General features: G+C 44.5%; 1 protein-coding gene across 6 annotated transcripts in view; it reads right to left on the bottom strand.

The window, feature by feature from the left end:
* Positions 1-24,098, bottom strand: part of MRAP2 (melanocortin 2 receptor accessory protein 2) — a 452,653-nt gene that overhangs the window by 228,434 nt on the left and 200,121 nt on the right. Inside the window, exon 16 of one of the 6 annotated variants that reach the window (XM_068281588.1) lies at positions 9,224-10,765. The exons of the other annotated variants lie outside the window; for them this stretch is intronic. Within the exon in view, the coding sequence (XP_068137689.1) occupies positions 10,711-10,765 (55 nt within the window). The 3' untranslated portion in view covers positions 9,224-10,710. Of the gene's footprint in view, positions 1-9,223; positions 10,766-24,098 lie in introns of those variants that run through there. 6 annotated transcript variants of the gene reach the window in all.

The raw sequence follows: 24,098 nt of genomic DNA, 5'->3' as shown, positions 1-24,098 counted from the left end.
CCAGATTGTTTCTTGAGTGTTATGCATACAAGCCCTCCTTCCTGGGCAACAACAGCAGCCGTAACCACCTTCAAACACAAAGCGGAACTCGCATAGTGTAAAAAAACTTTAAGATTTATTGCTAAAATCCTTAAAAGATCTGCGTACCAGATTGATGATCATACAAGCGTTTTCTATGTGTGCCAGCACCGCCGCGGTCGGATCTCCGATGCACGCCACAGTCCCCGCTCTGATCAATTCCCCCTTCTGTCCTGCGTGACTCCTAGCTCCGCCCTACGCGTTTCGTCATTCGACTCATCAGGTGCCCCTGATGAGTCGAATGACGAAACGCGTAGGGCGGAGCTAGGAGTCACACAGGACGGAAGGGGGAATTGATCAGAGCGGGGACTGTGGCGTGCAGCGAAGATCCGACCGCGGCGGTGCTGGCACACATAGAAAACGCTTGTATGATCATCAATCTGGTACGCAGATCTTTTAAGGATTTTAGCAATAAATCTTAAAGTTTTTTTACACTATGCGAGTTCCGCTTTGTGTTTGAAGGTGGTTACGGCTGCTGTTGTTGCCCAGGAAGGAGGGCTTGTATGCATAACACTCAAGAAACAATCTGGTGAGTGAGACTCACATAGGGGGCATAAAGATCCCCCTTACTTTCCTATGGTCCTGGGTGAAGGCTTCTACTTGCACAAACTGTTGGAGTGAAGCACGTGGTGTTTTTAAAAGGCAGTATTGCACTATTTCCTGCTTTTTTTTTAGGGAAATCCTAGGCTCCTGTTGGGAGGGCAGGATTGTGATCGCAACTTCGTTTGATGGACTGATATTCTGTATGTAACTAACCTTTTTATTCTGCATCTTTTACCAGTGCACCGGTTGTGAAGACTAGAGTATTGTTTATTTTTTACCTTTGATGTGCAAGGGAGGTGTATTGAGACATTGAAGTGTTTTTGGTTGATTGCAACTACCGTGACCACCGTTAGGTCACGAATAAATCTTTGATAATTGCATCAGTGTCTGGTGGATTCCACTCAGCCGGAGCTTGGTGCTAACGGATACATCGGGTTACAACAGTACCAGATACCTCTACTCCAGTTAACAGGAGGGGAGATAAGTAGGCGCAAGCAGAAAGTCTTATCCCAGAGCTGGGCTGATGCAGTGGGCCCCCTACAAAAGCATACAGAGACCCAGACTCTGTAACTTTGGGAGTCCAAGAAAGTATAATGAGGGAATAGTGGGTATTGGGCTCGAAGAGAGGAAGTAAAAAAAAAAAAATGACTGATTGGGGCTGTTTTTTAAGTTACTCTTTAAATTTTGTCTTTTCTTTCCAAGTGCTCCAAAAGTTTACTTCATCTCCCACCAATACAGTTTATACAATATTACATCTACAAGCCAGACTTGGAACAACAAGGTACACATTGGAGTCCCTCTAAATTTGAATCTCCCGTTCCACAGATGCCTAGCAGACATGACAAAATTTGTGGATGAGCAGGTTGTAGATAAGTGCATGGAATACTGGTTTTTCTATGGTGTCTGCCCTTTAGTCATTAACTTCAATTACACTGGGCACTGAAGACACTTGACTAAGGAACGCAACATGTAATTTAGACAAATACACTTTTTCCTTAATGCAACATGCAGTATCTGAAAATAGAATGGTTCACAAACAACATACAATTTACCTCATGGCACTGTTCAGAAAGTTAAATAACAGACCAACATTTTTCAATCTAATTTTTATTGAATAAATAACAGACCTTAGATTATTACATAAACAGCATTAAAAACAACAAGAAAGTATTATTAATATAGCACTATATTACATCATTTAAAAAACAACACCATATAAAAAACTTAATTGAATTTGATCTAATTATTGACCTCAGGTATCGAACATCGATAAACACCTTACCAGTTCCTGAGTGCTGCAGTTTACATTTTTCTTGCCAAAGTACATTAGGTTAAGAAAAAAATATCACCATTATCAGAAAAGAAGACATTGGCCTCAATTCTAGTAGGGTATTTGAGCAAATTACCACATGTACAGTAATTTCCAGCATGCGGTAATGACATTTATCAATTTTGGTAGATTTTAGTCATGTTTTACAGCATGCAATAAATTATGTGGTAATTTGTACGATAATTTGCATTAATTTTACCGAAAATCAATATTCTCATGGAAATTTGGGGTCATGTTAGCACATCATTTATTGATCAGTTTAAAACCTGCCTGTACCTGGTGGTAAAGTAAATTTGTATGCATTTTGCAGTTTTTTGTGGAGTTCCTATGCTGTTTTAATAGAATTCCTACTCAGGCTGCTTAATAGAAAAGAATATTAGAAATAAAACTCCAAATATTTACAGGATTTTTTTTAATAGGGGGATGCCTATAAATATACTTTCCATAGGTTGCTACATAATCAAATACACATTCTTCTCCCTACAAAAAACATCTTCCAAAAACTATCCTAACTAATGGAAGACAATTAAAGGCTACTTTTATTTACTGCATGCTTATCACTGAAATTCCGCATGAGCCATTTTACAGACAAAAAAATATTTACCATACATAGCTACCAGAATTGAGGCCATTGTAAGAAGTTTGTAAAAGTAAATGTTCCCCTCCCTGTAGAGTGCAAGTCATAGCTTCAAGCTTCATTATGGTCTGCACAATATATAAACCATTAGCGTTCATGAATAAATCACTGCTGCTTTCCCATATGGGCACATTTCTACTGCGCCACTGCAAGAAAACACAGTTCCAATCTTTCCTGCCTAGTGATGACCAAAAAATCTAACACACTAATTTCCACTGGTGAAGGATAAGAAAGAAATTGAGCCAATCAAATATAACAGCTCATTATCAATTAGCTGGTATCAGCTTAAAGGGATACTATCTATTAACGTGTTTTTTTAACCTGAGTTTGAGAGAGTTGCTGAAGTGCTGGTAAATAATGAAGTATACATTTCATTTGCTTATCTCTTGTTTACTGTAACAAAATTCCTTTCACTCTGAACTAAGGGCACTGTCTGCTCATTTCTGACGGGAGAGTTAATGAGGGGAGTTTCCCTCACAGTGTAGTTAACTCTGTGTAACGGTGTCAGAGAGCTCTCAGAAGAAGCTGCATGTTTCTGAGCTGTCTGCAAGAGAGCAGAGGAAATGTAATTGTCTGTGACAGCACAGCTTTTCATATATTTTTGGGGATTTCAGGGAAAAATACTCTGTAGTCTGATATGCAAAAAACAACACTGGCTATGCACTGAAACAGACACCCCTTTGCAAATGATTTGTCCCAATAGAGCTAAACCCTACACACAGTTAATTAAAGCTTTTGCCTCTGATATTTAACATGAAAAATAGGAAAAGGTTTACACAGCTACTTAGACATTATTTGTACATTGTCATTTTATAACACTTGGGCATTGATAGTATTCCTTTAACCTCACAAAGTTCTGAGAACAGTATATCTACGTTACTTGAGACTTCCTCTAAGCCTCATGGATATACAGTAATTGTCCTCAGTAATTAAAGAGAACCTGAGGCAGAATTTTTAAATCTTAATAGGCAGTGGCGTAACTAAGGCGCTATGGGCCCCGGTGCAAGTTTAACATTGGGGCCCCATGCATTTGCATTTTCGATTTTAGGTGTGAATGAGGCCTAATGGAGGCGGCAATGTGGAGGAGGCTGATTGACAAGCCTCAGGTAAACAGACGGCTAGTTAAAAGCAGATTGTTGCTAGCCTGGCGATATTTTCATGGGGGACAGCAGAGCCATAGGGGGGGGGGGGGGGGGGACTAGTATCGGCGAAAGAAGGACACAGAGGCATGTCACTGTGCACATGACATGCCTCTGGGTCCTATTAAGATTTAAAAATTCCACCTCAGGTTCTCTTTAATGGGCACCACATGCTTATCAACTCCGGGGATCTTAAAGTAAATTGGAGACAAAATGGGAGAAAATAATTTTTACTTTCCTGGGGCTTCCTCCAGCCCCCCATAGTAAATCTGCTGCCTTGATGTTCTGTGCCCTCCATTGTTCTGCTGTGAAGTCTGTAATTCAGCTGGGTTGTGGGCCACTACGTGTGCATTGTTCCGGGCTGTGCGCCTCCTCTATTGTGCTTCCGTAGATGGGAGTGTTCTGCGCAAGCACAGTTACATCCTTAACCACTGTGATTGGGTGATGCACGTGGCAGGAACCATGCATGCACAGACAGCAGCACAACGGAGCGAAATGGGAGAATATTGAAAGAGCAGATGGACTACAGGGAGCTGGAACGACTGGTGGCACCGTAGTATGGCAGTCCCAGCTCTTGGGTTTCGGACATTATCCCCCCATCCTTCCAGAACCGGTATGAGCCAAAACCAATTCCGTGTACAACCCATGTTTGTACTTGGCAAAATAAAGGATTCTGATTCTGGAAGAAGCTCCATATAAGTTGTGTCCATTTATATTAGATACGCCTTAAGAGGACTAACCAGGAATGCAGCTATTTGCTGGTATTTGGATAGCATTGCAGGTATCTGGCTAGCATTTACTGGGCTAGATTCTTGTGATCACAATGCCTTCTGGATGACAAAAACGCACCAATCTATTTAACCATAAAAAAACAACCTATAGCTAGTAATGGTTTGGATGAGTCAGGCTCATCCACAAGTAGGGCTGCACGGTTTTTCGGTTCAAAACCGAAACCGCGGTTCGAGGCAAGACGATCTGCTGATCGTCAGTGCCTTCGGTTTTTCGGTCCGCTGTCTAACTTGCTTCTGGCCCCGCTGTGCGCTGATTGGCCAGAAGCAGTGAATATAAGTGTTAATGAGCGGGCGGGGGGGGCGGATCCACTCGAGCGAGCGGCGGGCACATGCAGCATTACTAATCACTGGCTAGCGATGGAATGACGGCAGCGGTAGGCGGAGCTGTATGCTCTGTACAGCTCTGCCTACCGCTGCCATCATTCCATCGCTAGCCAGTGATTAGTAATGCTGTATGTGCCCGGCCGCTCTCTCGAGTGGATCCGCCCCCCGCTCATTAACACTTATGCATATTCACTGCTTCTGGCCAATCCGCGCACAGCGGGGCCAGAAGCAGTGATCCTCAACACTAGCGGCTTAACTAACAACATTAAGCTCGACTGAGATTTTCAGCTTGTGCTGCAAGGAGGGCACGTCTGAGTCAAGCGCAGATAGTACCAGTCTGGTACTAGCGCTGGACTCAGACGTGCCCTCCTTGCAGCACAAGCTGAAAATCTCAGTCGAGCTTAATGTTGTTAGTTAAGCCGCTAGTGTTGAGGATCACTGCTTCTGGCCCCGCTGTGCGCGGATTGGCCAGAAGCAGTGAATATGCATAAGTGTTAATGAGCGGGGGGCGGATCCACTCGAGAGAGCGGCCGGGCACATACAGCATTACTAATCACTGGCTAGCGATGGAATGATGGCAGCGGTAGGCGGAGCTGTACAGAGCATACAGCTCCGCCTACCGCTGCCGTCATTCCATCGCTAGCCAGTGATTAGTAATGCTGCATGTGCCCGCAGCTCGCTCAAGTGGATCCGCCCCCCCAGCCCGCTCATTAACACTTATGCATATTCACTGCTTCTGGCCAATCAGCGCACCAGCGGGGCCAGAAGCAAGTTACAGACAGCGGACCGGGCATTGCGGTCCGTGAACAACCCCCCCCCCCCCCCTCAAGTGCAAAAAGCAGGATTTGAAAAAAACTGGGGAAAATTGAAATTGCGATTTCTGAGAGAAAAATCGCAATTTCGATTTTCCCCTAAAATCGTGCAGCCCTATCCACAAGTTCCCCATACTCACCAGTTGCATCACTGGCGTACGGAATCCCTTGCATGTACCTCCAAGCCTTCCCTACAAGAGCATCCCCAGTGTCTTCTTGACAATCCCCGGTGATCTCTTCTCTGTTGTTCGCCACTTCCTGTCCCTCAGCGATCACATTTCCCCTGGTGTGTCCCTGTGATGACGCTGCATGCCGCCCCCCCCTGGTGTTGGATGCAATACAAATATCTGTATTGGATCCAATATAAAAAATGTAAAGTGTAAAAAGAATGCAGTGGGCAGCAATAATGCCCATAGCAGCAAATATTTAATTTAAAAGAAACAAAAAAATTTTTTCCTTACCACTTAAGGACCACAGGTTTTACCCCCCTAGTGACCAGGCTATTTTTTTTTTTTTTTTTTTTTACAAATAAGTGCTCTGCAGCTTTAATAGCTGGCTGCAGAGCCATAAAACTGAGCACACAATTGAGTGTCTCCCCTCCCCCCCCTTTCTGTTGGTGGGCTCTGATCGCTGCTGCAGCTTTTTTATTAATTTTTTTTTATTTTTTATCCCTGATCCCTCCATCCCCCCGTGAACCAATCACAGTGATCAGCTCTCAAAGGCATCAGCCTATGAGAGCCGATTGCTCTCTGAGCCTCTCCAGGGGACAGCCATGTGACACGGCTGTCCCCAGTACAGCGCTGCCGCAGATCACAGCGCTGTACAATGTAAATAGTACAGTCTGCTAGCGGCGATCGCCGCTGGTAGACCGATGACTGAGTGGAACTGCAAAACCCACGCCCCAGAACTTAATGCCTTTTGGCGTTAGGCGGTCCTGGGGTTGCCACCTTCGACGCCTATCTGCGTTATGCAGTCGTGGAGGTGTTAAACTGCTTTTTGTTTTACATTGTATGGATACTTGTGGACAGCTTGCAAGACCGTAACTTGCAAGGGGTCCACAAAAATGCTTACAAAATAAACAAACACTTAAAAAAATTGCACCACTTTTGGTACAAAAATTCAGCAGAAATTGAACAGCAGGGAGATTAACTGGTAATTTTTAAGCATTTGCTGCCGCTAAAATTCTCTATTTTGTTGTTTACTAATGCCCATGTGATTCAGCTCTGAGTGCTCACTAATTACTTAATCACAGTTTTATACATTTTTTTTTTATCAATCCAATGACAAAATAAACTTGTGCACAGTCATAGTACTAAATACTAAAGTTTTAGGCAGCTGTGAGAACATGTGCTAAAACAAGGATGCATTCACAAATGTAAATTCTGATTGTATATTTTCTTTAATCAAATTACAAAATGCAAAGTGAACTAACAAGAAAAATCGAAATCAAATCAATAATTGTTGTGACTACAATTTGCTTTCAAGGCAACATCAATTCTTATGGCCCATACTCACGAGGGACAATTGTCGCCGCAACGCCCGTGAGTATGGGCCGCGCGCACCCCGAACTGTCGCCCGGAACGGGCACGCACCCCGAACTGTCGCCCGTCGCTGAAGTCGCCAGGCGATTGAAATGTTCAATTGCCTGGCGACAGTCACCGCCGCAACTCCGCCGCAGCTGTCGCTAGTCCGCGTGAGTACGCGGACTAGCGACAGCAACCTCCATTGAGGTACGCAGAGCTTCCGGCGAGCGGAGGAGGAACGTCGGCGACAGCTTCCGTCGCGCCGCTGGTCCCTCTTCCGCGTGTGTACGCGGAGGGACCTGGCGAGGAGCTGTCGCCGGCCTGTCGCCCACACGCTCACGTGTGCTGGCGACAGGCCACTTTTACTGCCCGTGAGAATGGGCCATTATAGGTGCACTTGCATAAAGTCATGGATAGGATTATAGTCAGGTGTATTATTATGCCCCTGTCCATTATTCTTCATATGTGGGTTAAAAAACGATTATTAACTTAAACTAAAAAACAGCTATCAAATATTTGTTAGTGCGCAAAAACATAAATATATATTTCAGTCTAATATGTTTGGCAATCCACCTACAACTAGATATGATATGACACAACCAATTTGTAACAAAGATGTGAACCCACAGGCAGTGCGCCAATATTTAAATAAGGTAGAATAATATATGCAGTTATACAGCGCTACACAATCTACTGTAGGAACACAAATGCTACCAATTCATCAGCAATCCATATGCAGTAATGTAACACAGCTAAGTTAATCTAATGTTCAACAAGAATAAGTCCACGGGGATTGTGCCCATGAATTGGAAATATATAAACAATAATATAGCGCAACACAGTCCACTGAATAGTTCTTGTTGTTCCACTCCAACTCAGTGTTTAATACTCCGCTGCATCCCACTTGCTGGGCTATTATATCCACTACACCTCCACCACACCAGAGTATGGAAAGGGACTCACCCTTTACTAAGACCTTCACTCAGGTCTTAGTCAGACACTGGGGTTATTCCCGGGTCACCCCCGACCACTGCAATCAGATTAGATAGTTCCTGACTTCTATTCTCATGGGCTTTTGTCAGATGTAACCTCCAAATAAAAACTCCACATAGCGTAATACCGTAAAAACTGTTAAAACTACTAAAATTTATTGCACTTACAATTTTCCGCATAAAACATCAGCATGAGTTTTTTAACGGGCTCCCCCCCGCATTGATGGCCGCTGGTGGGCTCCCTCAATAGAGGGTCAGTTCACAGAACGGCTGCCACGAGAGAGCCCATGAGAATAGAAGTCAGGAACCATCTAATCTGATCGCAGTGGTCGGGGGTGACCCGGGAATAACCCCAGTGTCTGACTAAGACCTGAGTGAAGGTCTTAGTAAAGGGTGAGTCCCTTTCCATACTCGGGTGTGGTGGAGGTGTAGTGAATATAATAGCCCAGCAAGTGGGATGCAGCGGAGTATTAAACACTGAGTTGGAGTGGAACAACAAGAACTATTCAGTGGACTGTGTTGCGCTATATTATTGTTTATATATTTCCAATTCATGGGCACAATCCCCGTGGACTTATTCTTGTTGAACATTAGATTAACTTAGCTGTGTTACATTACTGCATATGGATTGCTGATGAATTGGTAGCATTTGTGTTCCTACAGTAGATTGTGTAGCGCTGTATAACTGCATATATAAAAAACAGCTATGCAGGAGGCCAAAAATGGAATGAGGCTCAGCCAAGCTCTGTTACCAAGGTGAGGTTGTAGAAGACTGTTTCTTGTCAGAGGAATTACACATCAGCAAGAATAGGGGCATAACTATAACCCTCCAGGACCTCAAACAACAACAATCATGAGGCCCCCTGCCATAAAAAGTCCCCTTCACTCCTCTTGCAGAGAGCAGCGGAGCTCTGTATGTGTGTGTATATATATATATATATATATATATATATATATATATATATATATATATATATATATATATATATATATATATATATATATATATATATATATATATATATATATATATATATATATATATATACACACTTGCTCTCCTCCCATCCAATATCCTGTTCTTCTCGGTAGTCACTCACTCTGCTGCATGCCTGGCTCCATGTCATGTGATTGGGCACCAGAGGGGAACAGCATAGAGTGAGCCAGGAGGAAGAGGAGAACTGATGCAACAAGAGAAGGAACATATATTTGCACAGCTATGATGCGCAAGAGGAAAGGGAGGAGGAGTGGGCCACCACAGCACCCCCCTCAACAGTCACAGGGACTATATCATACTACATAAGCAGGATTTCTCAAAATTCAAAAACAGAGGAGGTTTCCAAGATTTGCTAAACAAGCTATTTTGAAGAAGCACAAATACATGAGCAACACTGAGGATCATAGACACAGTGGCCAATGAATCTTTGTGTGGCAGATAATAGACCTCAGCCTTACTGAACTTTGAAATTGTAAAATGTTCAACAAAGCTACACGCTCAGAACTGCCAAAAACCTATGGGATCTATTGTACAGAGAAGTGTGGCTCTAAGAGGTTTTCATGGAAGAACTGCAGCCAAAAAGTCATGCTTCTGACAAGAAAACAAGGCCAAGCAAGTCAACCATGCCTGAAAAACAAAAGAACTGAGGAACACAAAGATGGCAGAACGTGCTCTGGACTGAAGAATCAAGAGAAGACATATCTGGCTGTTGCAGCAGGCATTTTGTTTGCCAAAGGGTTGGAGAGAGGTACCATGGCAAATGTTCATTCACTTTGCATTGTTAACTGATAAAAATAAACTATGAACATTTCTGTTTGTGAAATCATTCTTAGTTTATGGAATTTTTTGAAACCTGCCTAAAACGTTTCCATAATATTGTAGGTACAATTATGCAACCGTACCTCTTTGTAAAGTGAAACAGTTTACAGTAGATGTCTAAACAATTAAAACTTCTATTTTGGTTGAAAAAGTTAAGATTTGCTAATATTTCCTCATAGTTGAAGTCCATGTTTAAAACAAACCTGAACTGACATGTGGCATGATGAGATACACATTTGTATGTGCGTAGAGAACCTGCCTGTGTCCGCTTTTTATTTTTCTGCATTCAGATACTTAGGGCCGGTTCATTTGACCGGCTGCTTGTTTCACCAATGTCAAAAGCTTTTCTGCTAAAAATTATATAGACATTGGTCTATAATATGCACTGAGTAGTGGGTCAGTTTGTGATGTAAAAATAAAATAGATCTTCTGAGGCTGTGATCTTTTCCTACAGGAATGCAATGAATCTGGAGCACTTTAGTATGGACTGTCACATGAAGACTGATTCTCATCTCCATTACAGAAGGAAAGAAAAACAGGTTTGATTTAAATCCAATTCCTAGTATGAGCACAATTTGTATTTCACATATTCCTTTTCTTTTATCTGAGAAAATTGTGCCTGGATACAAGCAGATAGCTGTAGATCTGATATTTAGTCAGCAGCTATTGTGCATAATGACAAACGATGCATAGATTATGTAACCTACATCTTATTACAGGAATGTTCATTCTCTGAAAACAAAAACTTCTTCACTTGTAAAACCAAGTTCTTCTAAAGACCTGCAACAACAAAAATACATCTGTAAATCATTCACTTACAGTGGACTCTACAATGCCGCTTAAAATAAATCTTTAATAAATAGGCACTTGTTATACAGGTAGTCCCTGGTTAAAGAACGAGATGGGGACTGTAGGTTTGTTCTTAACCTGAATCTGTTCTTAAGTCGGAACATTGTGCCATCTCTGTCCCCTGTACATCCTCTGTGCCCCCCTGTGCTTCCAGTGTCCCTCTCTGTGTCACATCTGCCCTCTGCACCTGCTTATACAAGTTTAAAAGCCATTTTTTCTTTGAATTTTTTAAAATCGATTTTCTCAAAAACTACAAGTCCAATTTAAAAAATGTTTTTTTTTGACTTGTTCCCATGAAAACACAGAATCCATGCCGTTCGTTTCGGCGGGTCGTTTGTAAGTCAGGGACTACCTGTAATTTGAAACTTGACTACTAAATTGTAACACATAAATGTTACAGACTGATACACATTGACAGAAAATGCACAGAAGTACACAAGTATGTTAGAGGACACACTTAAAGAGGCATTGACAGCTAGTGGAGAGGAGGAGGGAGGGCAATGCATACACCATTTCAGGCATAGGAGAAAAAAAGAGGGAGGACATTAGATAGATATAAGATTGGCTTCAGTCAGAGGCAGTAAAGATGGAAAATGTCTGGAATCGTTTTCAGTTTGTTTACTATATAAAATTCACTGAAATCAAAATGTGGACAGTACAATACATATGTTAAGTACCGTATATACTCGCAAGCAAGCCGACCCGCATGTAAGCCGACCCCCCCACTTTTACCCCAAAAAACAGGAAAAAATGATTGACCCTCATGTAAGCCGGGGTAGGAAACGCTGGCCGCGTGATCCCCCCAGTATGTCCCAGTATAGCTAGTATAGTGCCCAGTATAGGTAGGTAGTGCTCAGTATAGCAAGTAAAATGCCCCAGTATAGCTAGTATAGTGCTCATTATAGCTAGTATAGTGCTCAGTATAGCTAGTATAGTGCTCATTATAGCTAGTGAAGTGCCCCAGTTTAGCTAGTATAGTGCTCAGTATAGGTAGGTAGTACTCAGTATAGCTAGTAAAATGCCCCAGTATAGCTAGTATAGTGCTCAGTATAGCTAGTATAGTGCTCAGTATAGCTAGTATAGTGCTCAGTATAGCTAGTGAAGTGCCCCAGTTTAGCTAGTATAGTGCTCAGTATAGTTAGTATAGTGCCCCCAGTATAGCTAGTATAGTGCCCCCAGTATAGCTAGTATAGTGCCCCCAGTATAGCTAGTATAGTGCCCCAGTATAGCTAGTATAGTGCCCCATTATAGCTAGTATAGTGCCCCATTATAGCTAGTATAGTGCCCCCAGTATAGCTAGTATAGTGCCCCCAGTATAGCTAGTATAGTGCCCCCAGTATAGCTAGTATAGTGCCCCCAGTATAGCTAGTATAGTGCCCCCAGTATAGCTAGTATAGTGCCCCCAGTATAGCTAGTATAGTGCCCCATTATAGCTAGTATAGTGCCCCATATAGCTAGCATAATGCCCCAGTATGGGTGGGTAGGTGCTGTCCCTCCCCGCTCCCCCTGCGGCCGCCGCTGCTGCTATTACCTCAGGCGGCGCCGCTTCCTCTATCCCCGTCCTCCTCCGGTAGTAACTCATTCACAGCAGCGCGCCTCTCGCTGCTGTGATGACGAGGAAACCATAGAGAGCGGCTTCCTGTAGCGTGATGCCGTTACTATGGGAACCGCTCTCTATGGTTTCCTGCGTCATCACAGCAGCGGGGGGCGCGCTGCTGTGAATGAGTTACCGGAGGAGGATGGGGATAGAGGCAGCGGCGCCGCCTAAGGTAATAGCAGCGGTGGCCGCGGGGGGAGCGGGGAGGGACAGCACCTATCCACCCACCCACCCACACATGACTCGCAAGCAAGCCGACCCCCCAACTTTTGGCCCACTTTTGGGGGGTCAAAAATTCGGCTTGCTTGCGAGTATATACGGTAAGTAGAACAAGTATTTATCTACTTATATAAGTGTTGTTTTTTTCCTTGGCTAATATGGCTGACCCTCAATGCTTTAATGCATGGTCTACAGTCCCTTTTCAGGCCTTGCCTATCTGATATTTTCAAATGGAATCTATAAGGGGATATCTATCTCAAATGAATCATGCTCGTCTCACCTTGAACAACACTACTATTGCAATACCACAAAAACAAAGGGAGCATGGAGCTAATGAATATTCCTAGCTTTATCATCAAATTAGGGTCCTTTAAGGACACCAGAGGTGAAAATAATTGAGTGAAACAAACAATTGTGCCTATCCTCTTTCTCCTAAAAAATGACTTTAAGCTATTCCACAGTTTTATTTTAGATTTAAATCTACTTTTTAAGTTTTTACTGTTTTATGGTTTTTACTCAATGACACATTCATTGAAGTATGCCAGGGGAAAAATCTATGAAATATTGACCCTTTTTATCTCTTTCCTGCTCTCAGAAGCCATTTTCTGGTAGGAAAGTGTTTTATAGTTGCAATTTATTATCAGTGAGGGTCACACGGTAGTCTGACCCAGTCCTGACTCGTAATACCTGATGTTTAACTCTTTCAGCAGAGAAATAAAAAAAGGAACACAACATAGTTATTTGTGTGCTAGGCACTGTGCAAACACATGTCTATCTCATCATGTCACCTCGGGTATCCTTTAGATTTTGAGTTAAGAATAAAAATGCGGACAAAAAGAAATTGAACCCAATGGCAGTGCACTTTAAGATTGTGCATAGCTCAGACACTAAAGGACTGATAGAGCAATGGGGATATTAAAACTTAATATAAGCCTCAGGCGGGAGATTTTGATAGGGAATTGCAGAAAAAAAGAATGCACAGGTCCTTGGTCAGCAATCTGGCTAATGCCTGAAAATTAGTTGAAAATATGATCGCAGAGAGAGCTCACTTATCTGACAGATCCAAAGATAATAAAGATATCACAAGTAGCCACAGATTATGCCTGTGATAAGTTACCACAGTTAGGAATTGTACAATCACCTTCTGCAAGTGCAATATTACAGGAGCTAAAAAATCATTAAGTGATCTTTCATTGGGGATTACATGGAATGGGAAAAGGTATTTGAAAACGAGTTACAGCATGTCTGGCTTCATTAGGGATATTGTTATGGCATGCAACCCATTCCCCATAAACAGACTTCCAGAGCTGCAGGGTATGGCCTATCCTCTGAGACTTCCTTGATTATTAATGGTTTTGCAGTTCAATATACAGTAGCTTTTTATTAACCCTATTGCTCTCATATGTGGTGTGCTTTACGCAATTTGCATAACGCACATTAAACTTAAAGAAGAGTGAATCAAACTGAATTATTTTTGTTTCAGCAAGACAATGCCAAGCCACATTCCACATTTTCTATGTATTATAACAGCATGGCTCTATTATATAAAGGTCTGCCCTGCCTGAACTTCAAACCTAACACACACTGAAAATATTTAGAGAGGTAAGCGCACAGTACATTTTAAAATGCTTTTAAATATTTTATACTTTTTTGGGCACCTCCTACCTCCCGATATGACTGCAAATTACTGTATTCCATTGTGTTCCTATTTAAATTTTACACAGCAGAGAAACATAGGGGGACATTTATCAAGAGTGTCTGAGAAAAAATATCGGTAGGTTTTTAGAAATTTGTGCAGAACGGTCTCAGACATCTTAAGAAAAGTTTAAGAAGGAGTCTGCACTATTTAGTGATTTCTTAAGTAGGAGGAGTTAGGAAGGTTTCTCAGACAGTGCAGTGTGTGAGGGAAATTGCAGTTGCTGAGGTAACCAATACATTTGCTGTATAGATACAGAAAAAGAGTTATAATAGTATAAATATAGTATTTACAGTAGATTATTTTAGGTTAACTGACAAGATGTAATATACAGTAGCAAAAAAAGTATGTGAACCCTTTGGAACTACAGTATATGGATTTCTGCACAAATTGGTCATAAAATGTGATCTGATCTTCATCAGAGTCACAACAATAGACAATCACAGTCTGCTTAAAGGGGGACTTCAGCCTAAACAAACATACTGTCTTTAAGTTACATTAGTTATGTTAATTAAAATAGATAGGTAATATCATCTCTTACCCACCGTGTTTTAAAAAGAACAGGCAAATGTTTGTGATTTCATGGGGGCAGTCATCTTTTTGGTTGAAAGGAGGTGACAGGGAGCATGAGACACAGTTCTAACTGTACTGTGTCCTGATCACCCCTCCCAGCTGCGCGTGCTAGGCTTCAAACATCAAATTCAAAATTTAAAAAAACAAAATTGCGCCAAAACAGCAGAAGGAGAACTTTAAAAAATCCCATTGTGCTTTGCACAGCATCAAGGGAAAAATGCCCAGGCAGATTTATTTGATGGGGCGGAGCTTAGCTTCTGTGCAGCTAAAAATGAGGCTTGGGTAAGAAAAACAAAGTTCTGATGCTGTGAAACTGTTAAAGAGAACCCGAGGTGGGTTTGAAGAATGTTATCTGCATACAGAGGCTGGATCTGCCTATACAGCCCAGCCTCTGTTGCTATCCCAAACCCCCCTAAGGTCCCCCTGCACTGTGCAATCCGTCATAAATCACAGCCACGCTGCTGACAAACAGCTTGTCAGAGCTGCCTGTGTTTATCTCTATAGTGTCAGTCTGCTGCTCTCCCCGCCTCCTGCAGAACTCCTGTCCCCGTCTGCCTCCCTTCCCTCCCTGCTGATTGGAGAGAAGGGACGGGGGCAGGGACCGGAGCTATGCAGGAGGGGGGGGGGAGCAGCTGAGACTGACACTACAGATGTAAACACAGCCTCACAGCATGGCTGTGATTTATGAGGGATTGCAGAGTGCAGGGGGACCTTAGTGGGGGTTGGGATAGCAACAGAGGCTGGGCTGTATAGGCAGATCCAGCCTCTGTATGCAGATAACATTCTTTAAACACACCTCGGGTTCTCTTTAAAGAAACTACAAACTTTTTCAGTGCTGCTGAGTACATTTTTAGTCTGGAGGTTCACTTTAAACTAATACCACACAAATAATTAAATGTTTCCATGTTTTTATTGAACATACCATGTAAACATTCACAGTGCAGTTGGAAAAAGTATGTGAACCCCTAGACTAATGACATCTTCAAGAGCTAATTGGAGTGAGGTGTCAGCCAGCTGGAGCCCAATCAATGAGATGAGATTGGAGGTGTTGGTAACAGCTGCCCTTTCCTACCAAAACCGCACACCAGTTTGGGGTTTACTTTTCCCAAGAAGCATTGACTGATGTGAATGATGCTTCACAGAAAAGAATCCTCAGAAGACCTATGATTAAGAATTGTTGGCTTGCATAAAGCTGGAAAGGGTTATAAAAGTATCTCCAAAAGCCTTGCAGTTCATTAGACTACGGTAAGACTAATTGTCTGTAAGTGGAGAAAGTTTAGCACTGCTGCTACTCTCCCTAGGAGTGGCCGTCCTGTAAAGATGACTGCAAGAGCACAGCACAGAATGCTCAATGAGGGGAAGAAGAATCCTAGAGTGTCAGCTTAACCACTTGAGGACCTAGGGCTTTCGACCCCTTAAGGACCGGCCACTTTTTTTCCATTCAGACCACTGCAGCTTTCACGGTTTATTGCTCGCTCATACAACCTACCACCTAAATGAATTTTGGCTCCTTTTCTTGTCACTAATAAAGCTTTCTTTTGGTGCTATTTGATTGCTCCTGCGATTTTTACTTTTTATTATATTCAGCAAAAAAGACATGAATTTTGGCAAAAAAATGATTTTTTTTAACTTTCTGTGCTGACAGTTTTCAAATAAAGTAAAATTTCTGTATACATGCAGCACGAAAAATGTGGACAAACATGTTTTGGATAAAAAAAACCCCATTCGGCGTATATTTATTGGTTTGGGTAAAAGTTATGGTGTTTACAAACTATGGTGCAAAAAGTGAATTTTCCCATTTTCAAGCATCTATGACTGTTCTGACCCCCTGTCATGTTTCATGAGGGGCTAGAATTCCAGGATAGTATAAATACCCCCCAAATGACACCATTTTGGAAAGAAGACATCCCAAAGTATTCACTGAGAGGCATAGTGAGTTCATAGAAGATATTATTTTTTGTCACAAGTAAGCGGAAAATGACACTTTGTGAGAAAAAAAAAAAAAGTTTCCATTTCTTCTAACTTGCGACAAAAAAAATGAAATCTGCCACAGACTCACCATGCCCCTCTCTGAATACCTTGAAGTGTCTACTTTCCAAAATGGGGTCATTTGTGGGGTGTGTTTACTGTCCTGACATTTTGGGGGGTGCTAAATTGTAAGCACCCCTGTAAAGCCTAAAGGTGCTCATTGGACTTTGGACCCCTTAGCGCAGTTAGGCTGCAAAAAAGTGCCACACATGTGGTATTGCCGTACTCAGGAGAAGTAGTATAATGTGTTTTGGGGTATATTTTTACACATACCCATGCTGGGTGGGAGAAATATCTCTGTAAATGACAATTTTTTATTTTTTTTTTACACACAATTGTCCATTTACAGAGGTATTTCTCCCACCCAGCATGGGTATGTGTAAAAATACACCCCAAAACACATTGTACTACTTCTCCCGAGTACGGCAATACCACATGTGTGGCACTTTTGTGCACCCTAACTGCGCTAAAGGGCCCAAAGTCCAATGAGTACCTTTAGGATTTCACAGGTCATTTTGCGGAATTTGATTTCCAGACTACTCCTCACGGTTTAGGGCCACTAAAATGCCAGGGCAGTATAGGAACCCCACAAATGACCCCATTTTAGAAAGAAGACACCCCAAGGTATTCCGTTAGGAGTATGGTGAGTTCATAGAAGATTTTTTTTTTTTGTCAAAAGTTAGCGGAAAATTGATTTTTATTGTTTTTTTCACAAAGTGTCATTTTCCACTAACTTTTGACAAAAAAAAAAATCTTCTATGAACTCACCATACTCCTAACGGAATACCTTGGGGTGTCTTCTTTCTAAAATGGGGTCATTTGTGGGGTTCCTATACTGCCCTGGCATTTTAGGGGCCCTAAGCCGTGAGGAGGAGTCTGGAAATCAAATTCCGCAAAATGACCTGTGAAATCCTAAAGGTGCTCATTGGACTTTGGGCCCTTTAGCGCAGTTAGGGTGCAAAAAAGTGCCACACATGTGGTATCGCCGTACTCGGGAGAAGTAGTACAATGTGTTTTGGGGTGTATTTTTACACATACCCATGCTGGGTGGGATAAATAACTCTGTAAATGGACAATTGTGTGTAAAAAAAAATCAAAAGATTGTCATTTACAGAGGTATTTCTCCCACCCAGCATGGGTATGTGTAAAAATACACCCCAAAACACATTGTACTACTTCTCCCGAGTACGGCGATACCACATGTGTGGCACTTTTTTGCACCCTAACTGCTCTAAGGGGCCCAGAGTCCAATGAGTACCTTTAGGCTTTACAGGGGTGCTCACAATTTAGCACCCCGCCCACTTGCCAGGACAGTTAACAAACCCCACAAATGACCCCATTTTGGAAAGAATACACAACAAGGTATTCCATGAGGGTAATGGTGAGTTCATTGAAAATTTTATTTTTTGTCACAAGTAAACGGAAAATGACACTGTGTTAAAAAAAAAAAAATTCTGCTAACTTGTGACAAAAACTAAAATCTTTTATGAACTCACCGTGCACCTCACATAATACTTTAGGGTGTCCTCTTTCCAAAATGGGGTCATTTGTGGAGTCTGTCCTGGCATTTTAGGGTCTCTGCAATCATTACATGTATGGCCAGTATTAGGAGTTTCTGCTATACTCCTTATATTGGGTATACAAGTAATGCACTCTGGGCTGAAAGGAAAAATGAACGGCAAACATACCTTGCTCCACATCAATGGCAGATCTTCCTCCACATCAATGGCAGTGATAACCTCAGGAGAGAGACACCCCGTGCCACCCTGCACTCAGGGTGAGCCACCAACTTATGTGACTGGGCCTCAGAACTTTAGTATACAGCATTATGCCTGTAGGATACAGCAATATGCCTGCCAATAGAGATGACTCTGTGTGGCATTAAAGCATCATCATAGGCCCAAATCACGTATAAACCGGGGGTGTCCACACTCAAGGGAAATTCAAACATGCCGTCTTATATCGCCAACCCAGGACAGATCAGCAATATCAAGCATGGAAACCGATCCTTCTTCCCACTTTTATGCTTACCCGTTTGGTCTTCAAGCTTACCTCTCCTCTCCCTGCGACAATGTGCAAAAGACCACTGAGTGTGTGCCTACTCCTGTGTCTGGAGTTCCCTAGGTTCTAATAGTGTACCTGCTCGTGGTACCTCTCAAAACACGGCCCTACGCATAGGCCAGGCTGGTCAGGACAGCGGGGACAATAAAAACTGGTGTCATTCCTTCTTCCAGTCCTGCTGCAGACACGAAAACGTTTTCTTCGGATGCGTTGACCTGGGGCACACGGAATCTGATAGGCGTAATGCCTACCATGCAGTCGGCTAGTTGCATCTGGGGGGGGGGGGGCCTGGCACCTCCTGGATACAGGATGTCCAGAATGATCTGTTCCTGAAATTGGAGGAAAGATCCAGTTCTCCCAGCCTTACTGTAGAGAACAAAGCTGTTGTAAACTGCCAATTGAATCAGATAAAAAGACACTTTCTTATACCAGCGTCTTGTTTTCCGGGTCATTAAATAGGGCGCTAACCTCTGGTCATTGAAGTCCACCCCTCCCATGTTGACATTATATTCGTGGACGACAAGGGGCTTTTCAATGACCTTAGTTGCCCGTTGAATTTGGACTGTCGTGTCTGTGTGAATGGTGGACAGAAAGTAAACGTCCCTCTTGTCCCTCCATTTCACCGCGAGCAGGTCTTCAGTACGCAAGGCGGCCCTCTGCCCCCGTTCAAGTCTAGTGGTAACGAGCCGTTGGGGGAAGCCCTGGCGACTAGGCCGCGCAGTGCCACAGCATCGGATTCCTTCTAACTTTAAGTGCTGAAAGTGGGCCACACTTGTGTAATAATTGTCCACAAAAAGATGGTACCCCTTCTGGAACAAGGGTGACACCAAGTCCCACACAACCTTTCCACTGCTCCCCAGGTAGTCAGGGCATCCGACCGGCTCCAATTTTGAGTCTTTTCCCTCATAGACCCTAAAACGACATGTATAGCCTGTGGCCCTTTCACAGAGCTTATACAGTTTCACCCCATACCGGGCGCGCTTGCTTGGGATGTACTGTTTGATGCCAAGGCGCCCGGTAAAGCGTAAGAGGGACTCGTCTACGCAGATGTTCTGTTCAGGGATATAAGCATCTGCAAATGTTGAGGACAGGTGGTCTATGAGGGGCCGAATTTTGTGGAGCCGGTCATAAGCAGGGTCTCCCCTTTCATGACAGGTTTCGTCGTCGTTGAAGTGCAGGAAGCGCAGGATGGACTCAAATCGTGTCCTGGACATGGCAGCAGGGTACAAGGGAACATGATGTACTTGGTTCGTAGACCAATACGACCGCAATACATTCTGTTTCATTAGTCCCAAGTGAAGGATAAGGGCCAAAAAGATTTTAATGTCGGAAACTTGGACTGGTTTCCACCCGAAAGGCTGGGCATACATGCTCTCCGGGTGCTCGGTGATGAATTGTGTGGCTTTACGGTTGGTCTCAACCACAATTAAGTCCAAGAGAACCTGGGTGATGAACAGCTGCAAAAATTCTAGGGCCGTTCCTAGATGAGCTGTCGCCACCTGGACTCCAGACTGGGCGGTGAAAGGGGGCACTACGGGTGCGGCGGAATCAGGGGATTGCCAATCTGGTTGTGCCAGCACCTCTGGGAGTCTATGGGTACTACGGGCCCGTCTTCTTCTTGGTGGCTGCGACGGGGGTACTACTGCACTTGCCACCGTACCAGTTTCAACTTCCATGCTGACGCTCACCACTTCGCCAGGGTCTACGGAAGCACTGGCACTAAGTCCAGGAGATGCTGCGCTGCTGGTGCCTGCCTCACCAAGAAAACTATCAACAGCGCTAGCACCACCCTGCTGCCCTTAAGGCGGATCCTGCGCCACCTGCGGTCTAACGACTTGGGGTCTGGTACGCCTGGCTCTAGCCGGGACCATAGCCTCGTCATCACTATCGGTCAGGGAACCACTGCTTTCTACAGGTTCAAATTCGGACCCGAAAGATTCGACGGATGATTCTTCCCAAAAGAACTCATCCAACTGGTCCATGTACCTGTATACCTCGTCATCGGAAAGCCCCCTTCTTGCCATTTTGGATTGCTAAATGTATGGGGTTTTCCTCCGAGACTACCCAGAAAAAAAGAGCACCTACCTAGCAAAAAGGGAGTATTTGAGAGGTATTGGGGTTGGTGGGAAGTGGGGTCTCAGAGGCAATCAAACAATCACGGGACAATCAAATACAATTACAGCACAATCGACTCCAATCACAGCACAATCAAATCTGATGCACTCGGAAGGTGATGGGGGGAGGGTGGGATTGGGTGTGGCGGGAAGTGGGGTCTCAGGCAATCAAACAATCACGGGGCAATCGAAGCCGATCACGGGACAATCAAATACAATTACAGCACAATCGACTCCAATCACAGCACAATCAAATCTGATGCACTCGGAAGGTGATGGGGGGAGGGTGGGATTGGGTGTGGCGGGAAGTGGGGTCTCAGGCAATCAAACAATCACGGGGCAATCGAAGCCGATCACGGGACAATCAAATACAATTACAGAACAATCGACTCCAATCACAGCACAAGCAAATCTGATGCACTCGGAAGGTGGTGGTTGGAGGTGGTGGGGGGGGGGGGGAGGGTGGGGTTGGGTGTGGTGGGGGGGGGGAGGGTGGGGTTGGGTGTGGTGGGGGGGGGGGGGGGGAGGGGGGGTTGGGTGTGGTGGGAAGTGGGGTCTCAGGCAATCAAACAATCACGGGACAATCGAAGCAGATCACGGGACAATCAAATACAATCGCAGCACAATTAAATACAAGCGCAGCACAGTCAAATACAATGCACTTGGACGGTGATTAGGGGGGGGGGGGGGGGGGTCTGAGGGCGATTTGAGGGGGTGGGGGGTTGATCAGGAGCCCGCACGGGGCAGACTGAGTCCTGATCTGATGAGAGGCAGACACAGGGGGTTACTGATCAAAGATCAGTTAGTGATCGCTGGGGAGGACAGATGTAAACAAAGAGCAGGGGATGTAATCAGGCGGGGGGTATGAGGGCAATCGAGGGCCTGGGCAGGTGATCGGTTACCCCCGCGGGGCAGTTAGGGTCTGCTCTGATGGGTGGGGGTGCTGAGGGGTGATGGACAGGTGATCAGAGGGGGATCAGAGGGGGATCAGGGGGTAAGGTAGCTGTATACAGATGTATACAGTATACAGGGGGGTAGTCTGGGATGGGGTCTGGGGGTGATCTAAAGGTAGGGGGGGGATCAGGGGTGACTAGGAGGCAGTTAGGGACCTAAACTAAGGGGCAGCGTCGCTAGTTAGTGGCAGGTGGGGGGGGGTTTGCAGGGGTGCAAGGGTGCTGTCAGGGGTCTGCTGGGGTGATCAAGGGGGGTATGAGGCCTGGGGTGGGTGATCAGGGGGCTGTAAGGCAAAAAAAAAAAAGGCTGTGTGCTGGTACTTACAAAGTGCTTCCTCCTCGCTAGTGGTCTCTGCAACAATGAGACCACGAGGCGAGGAGGAAGCACGTATAAGGCACTTTGTTTACTTAACAAAGTGCCTTATACTACCTGATTGGCTACTTTGTTGGATTCCTCCGCTCGCCGGCTCTGCTAAGTGGCCGGCGAGCAGAGGCAAAATGCCGGGCTTCCGACTCCCGGCGGAGGATCGCGTCACTGATGACGCGATCGCTCCGCCCATGCCCCTACAAGGACCGCCGCCATTTGTCAATACGGCGGTCCTTGCGGGGTGCACTTCCCGGCCGCCATTTGTCTATACGGCGGTCGGGAAGTAGTTAAGCCTCTGGCATATGCTAACATCCATTTTAGTGACTCTACAATATGTGAAACACTAAACAAGAATGGAGTTCATGGGAGGATACCACAGAGGAAGCCAATGCTGTCCAAAAAAACATTGCTGCACATTTAAAGTTTGCTAAAGAGCACCTGATTTATTCCACAGCACAACTAGCAAAATATTCTGTAGACCGAAAAAAAACAAAGTTGAGTTATTTGGAAGAAACACACAAACTAAGGGGTTGATTCACTAAACTGCGCTGCTACAGTTAAGTAAAGCAGCGCTGCTGCTGCTGTGCGTGTGCAGGCGTGCGCGCACGTGAGATCAGTAAAACAAAAAACACAACATAGAAAATGTACACCTTTATTTCCAAATAAAATATTGTCACCATACTTTGTACTAGGGACATAATTCAAATCTTGTAATAACCAGTACAAAGAGGCAGATAAAATGTGTGGGTTTTATGTACAGTAGCAGTGTTCACCGTATATACTCGCATACAAGCCGAATTTTTGACCCCCAAAAAGGGGGTCAAAAGTTGGGGGGGGTCGGCTTGTATGCGAGTCTTCCCTGGTGGTCTAGTGGTGGGTGGTGGGTGGTCCGCGCCCCGCTCCCCCCCCTCCCCGCTCCCCCCGCGGCCGACGCTGCTATTACCTGCTTAGGCAGCGGCCGTTCCTAATCCGCGTTTCTCTTCTGAAACTTTTCAGCGTGTATCACAGCAGCGCGCCCGGCGCTGCTGCTGTGACGATGCAGGGGCAGGAAAGAGCGGTTCCCTTGGTAACGGCGATACAGATCGCCGCTATAGGGAGCCGCGCTCTTTCCTGCACTCTGCATCGTCACAGCAGCAGCGCCGGGCACGCTGCTGTGATACACGCTGGAAATTCAGAAGAGAAACGCGGATTAGGAAGCGGCCGCTGCCTAAGCAGGTAATAGCAGCGGCGGCTGCAGGGGGAGGGGGGAGCGGGGGGGGGGGGGCACTACCTACCTATGCTGGGCACTATACTGGCTAAACTGGGCACTAAACTAGCTAAACTGGGCACTATACTAGCTAAACTGGGCACTATACTAGCCATACTGAGGCACTATACTAGCCATACTGGGGCACTATACTAGCTAAACTGGGCACTAAACTAGCTAAACTGGGCACTATACTGGCTAAACTGGGCACTTTACTAGCCATACTGGGGCACTATACTAGCTAAACTGGGCACTAAACTAGCTAAACTGGGCACTATACTGGCTAAACTGGGCACTATACTGGCTAAACTGGGCACTATACTGGCTAAACTGGGCACTATACTGGCTAAACTGGGCACTTTACTAGCCATACTGGGGCACTATACTAGCTAAACTGGGCACTATACTAG

This window comes from Hyperolius riggenbachi, chromosome 4, assembly GCF_040937935.1.
Source record: "Hyperolius riggenbachi isolate aHypRig1 chromosome 4, aHypRig1.pri, whole genome shotgun sequence".
Lineage (NCBI taxonomy): Eukaryota > Metazoa > Chordata > Amphibia > Anura > Hyperoliidae > Hyperolius > Hyperolius riggenbachi.
The sequence above is the reverse complement of the archived record's forward strand: the minus strand, read 5'-3'. Positions and strand labels throughout refer to the sequence as shown.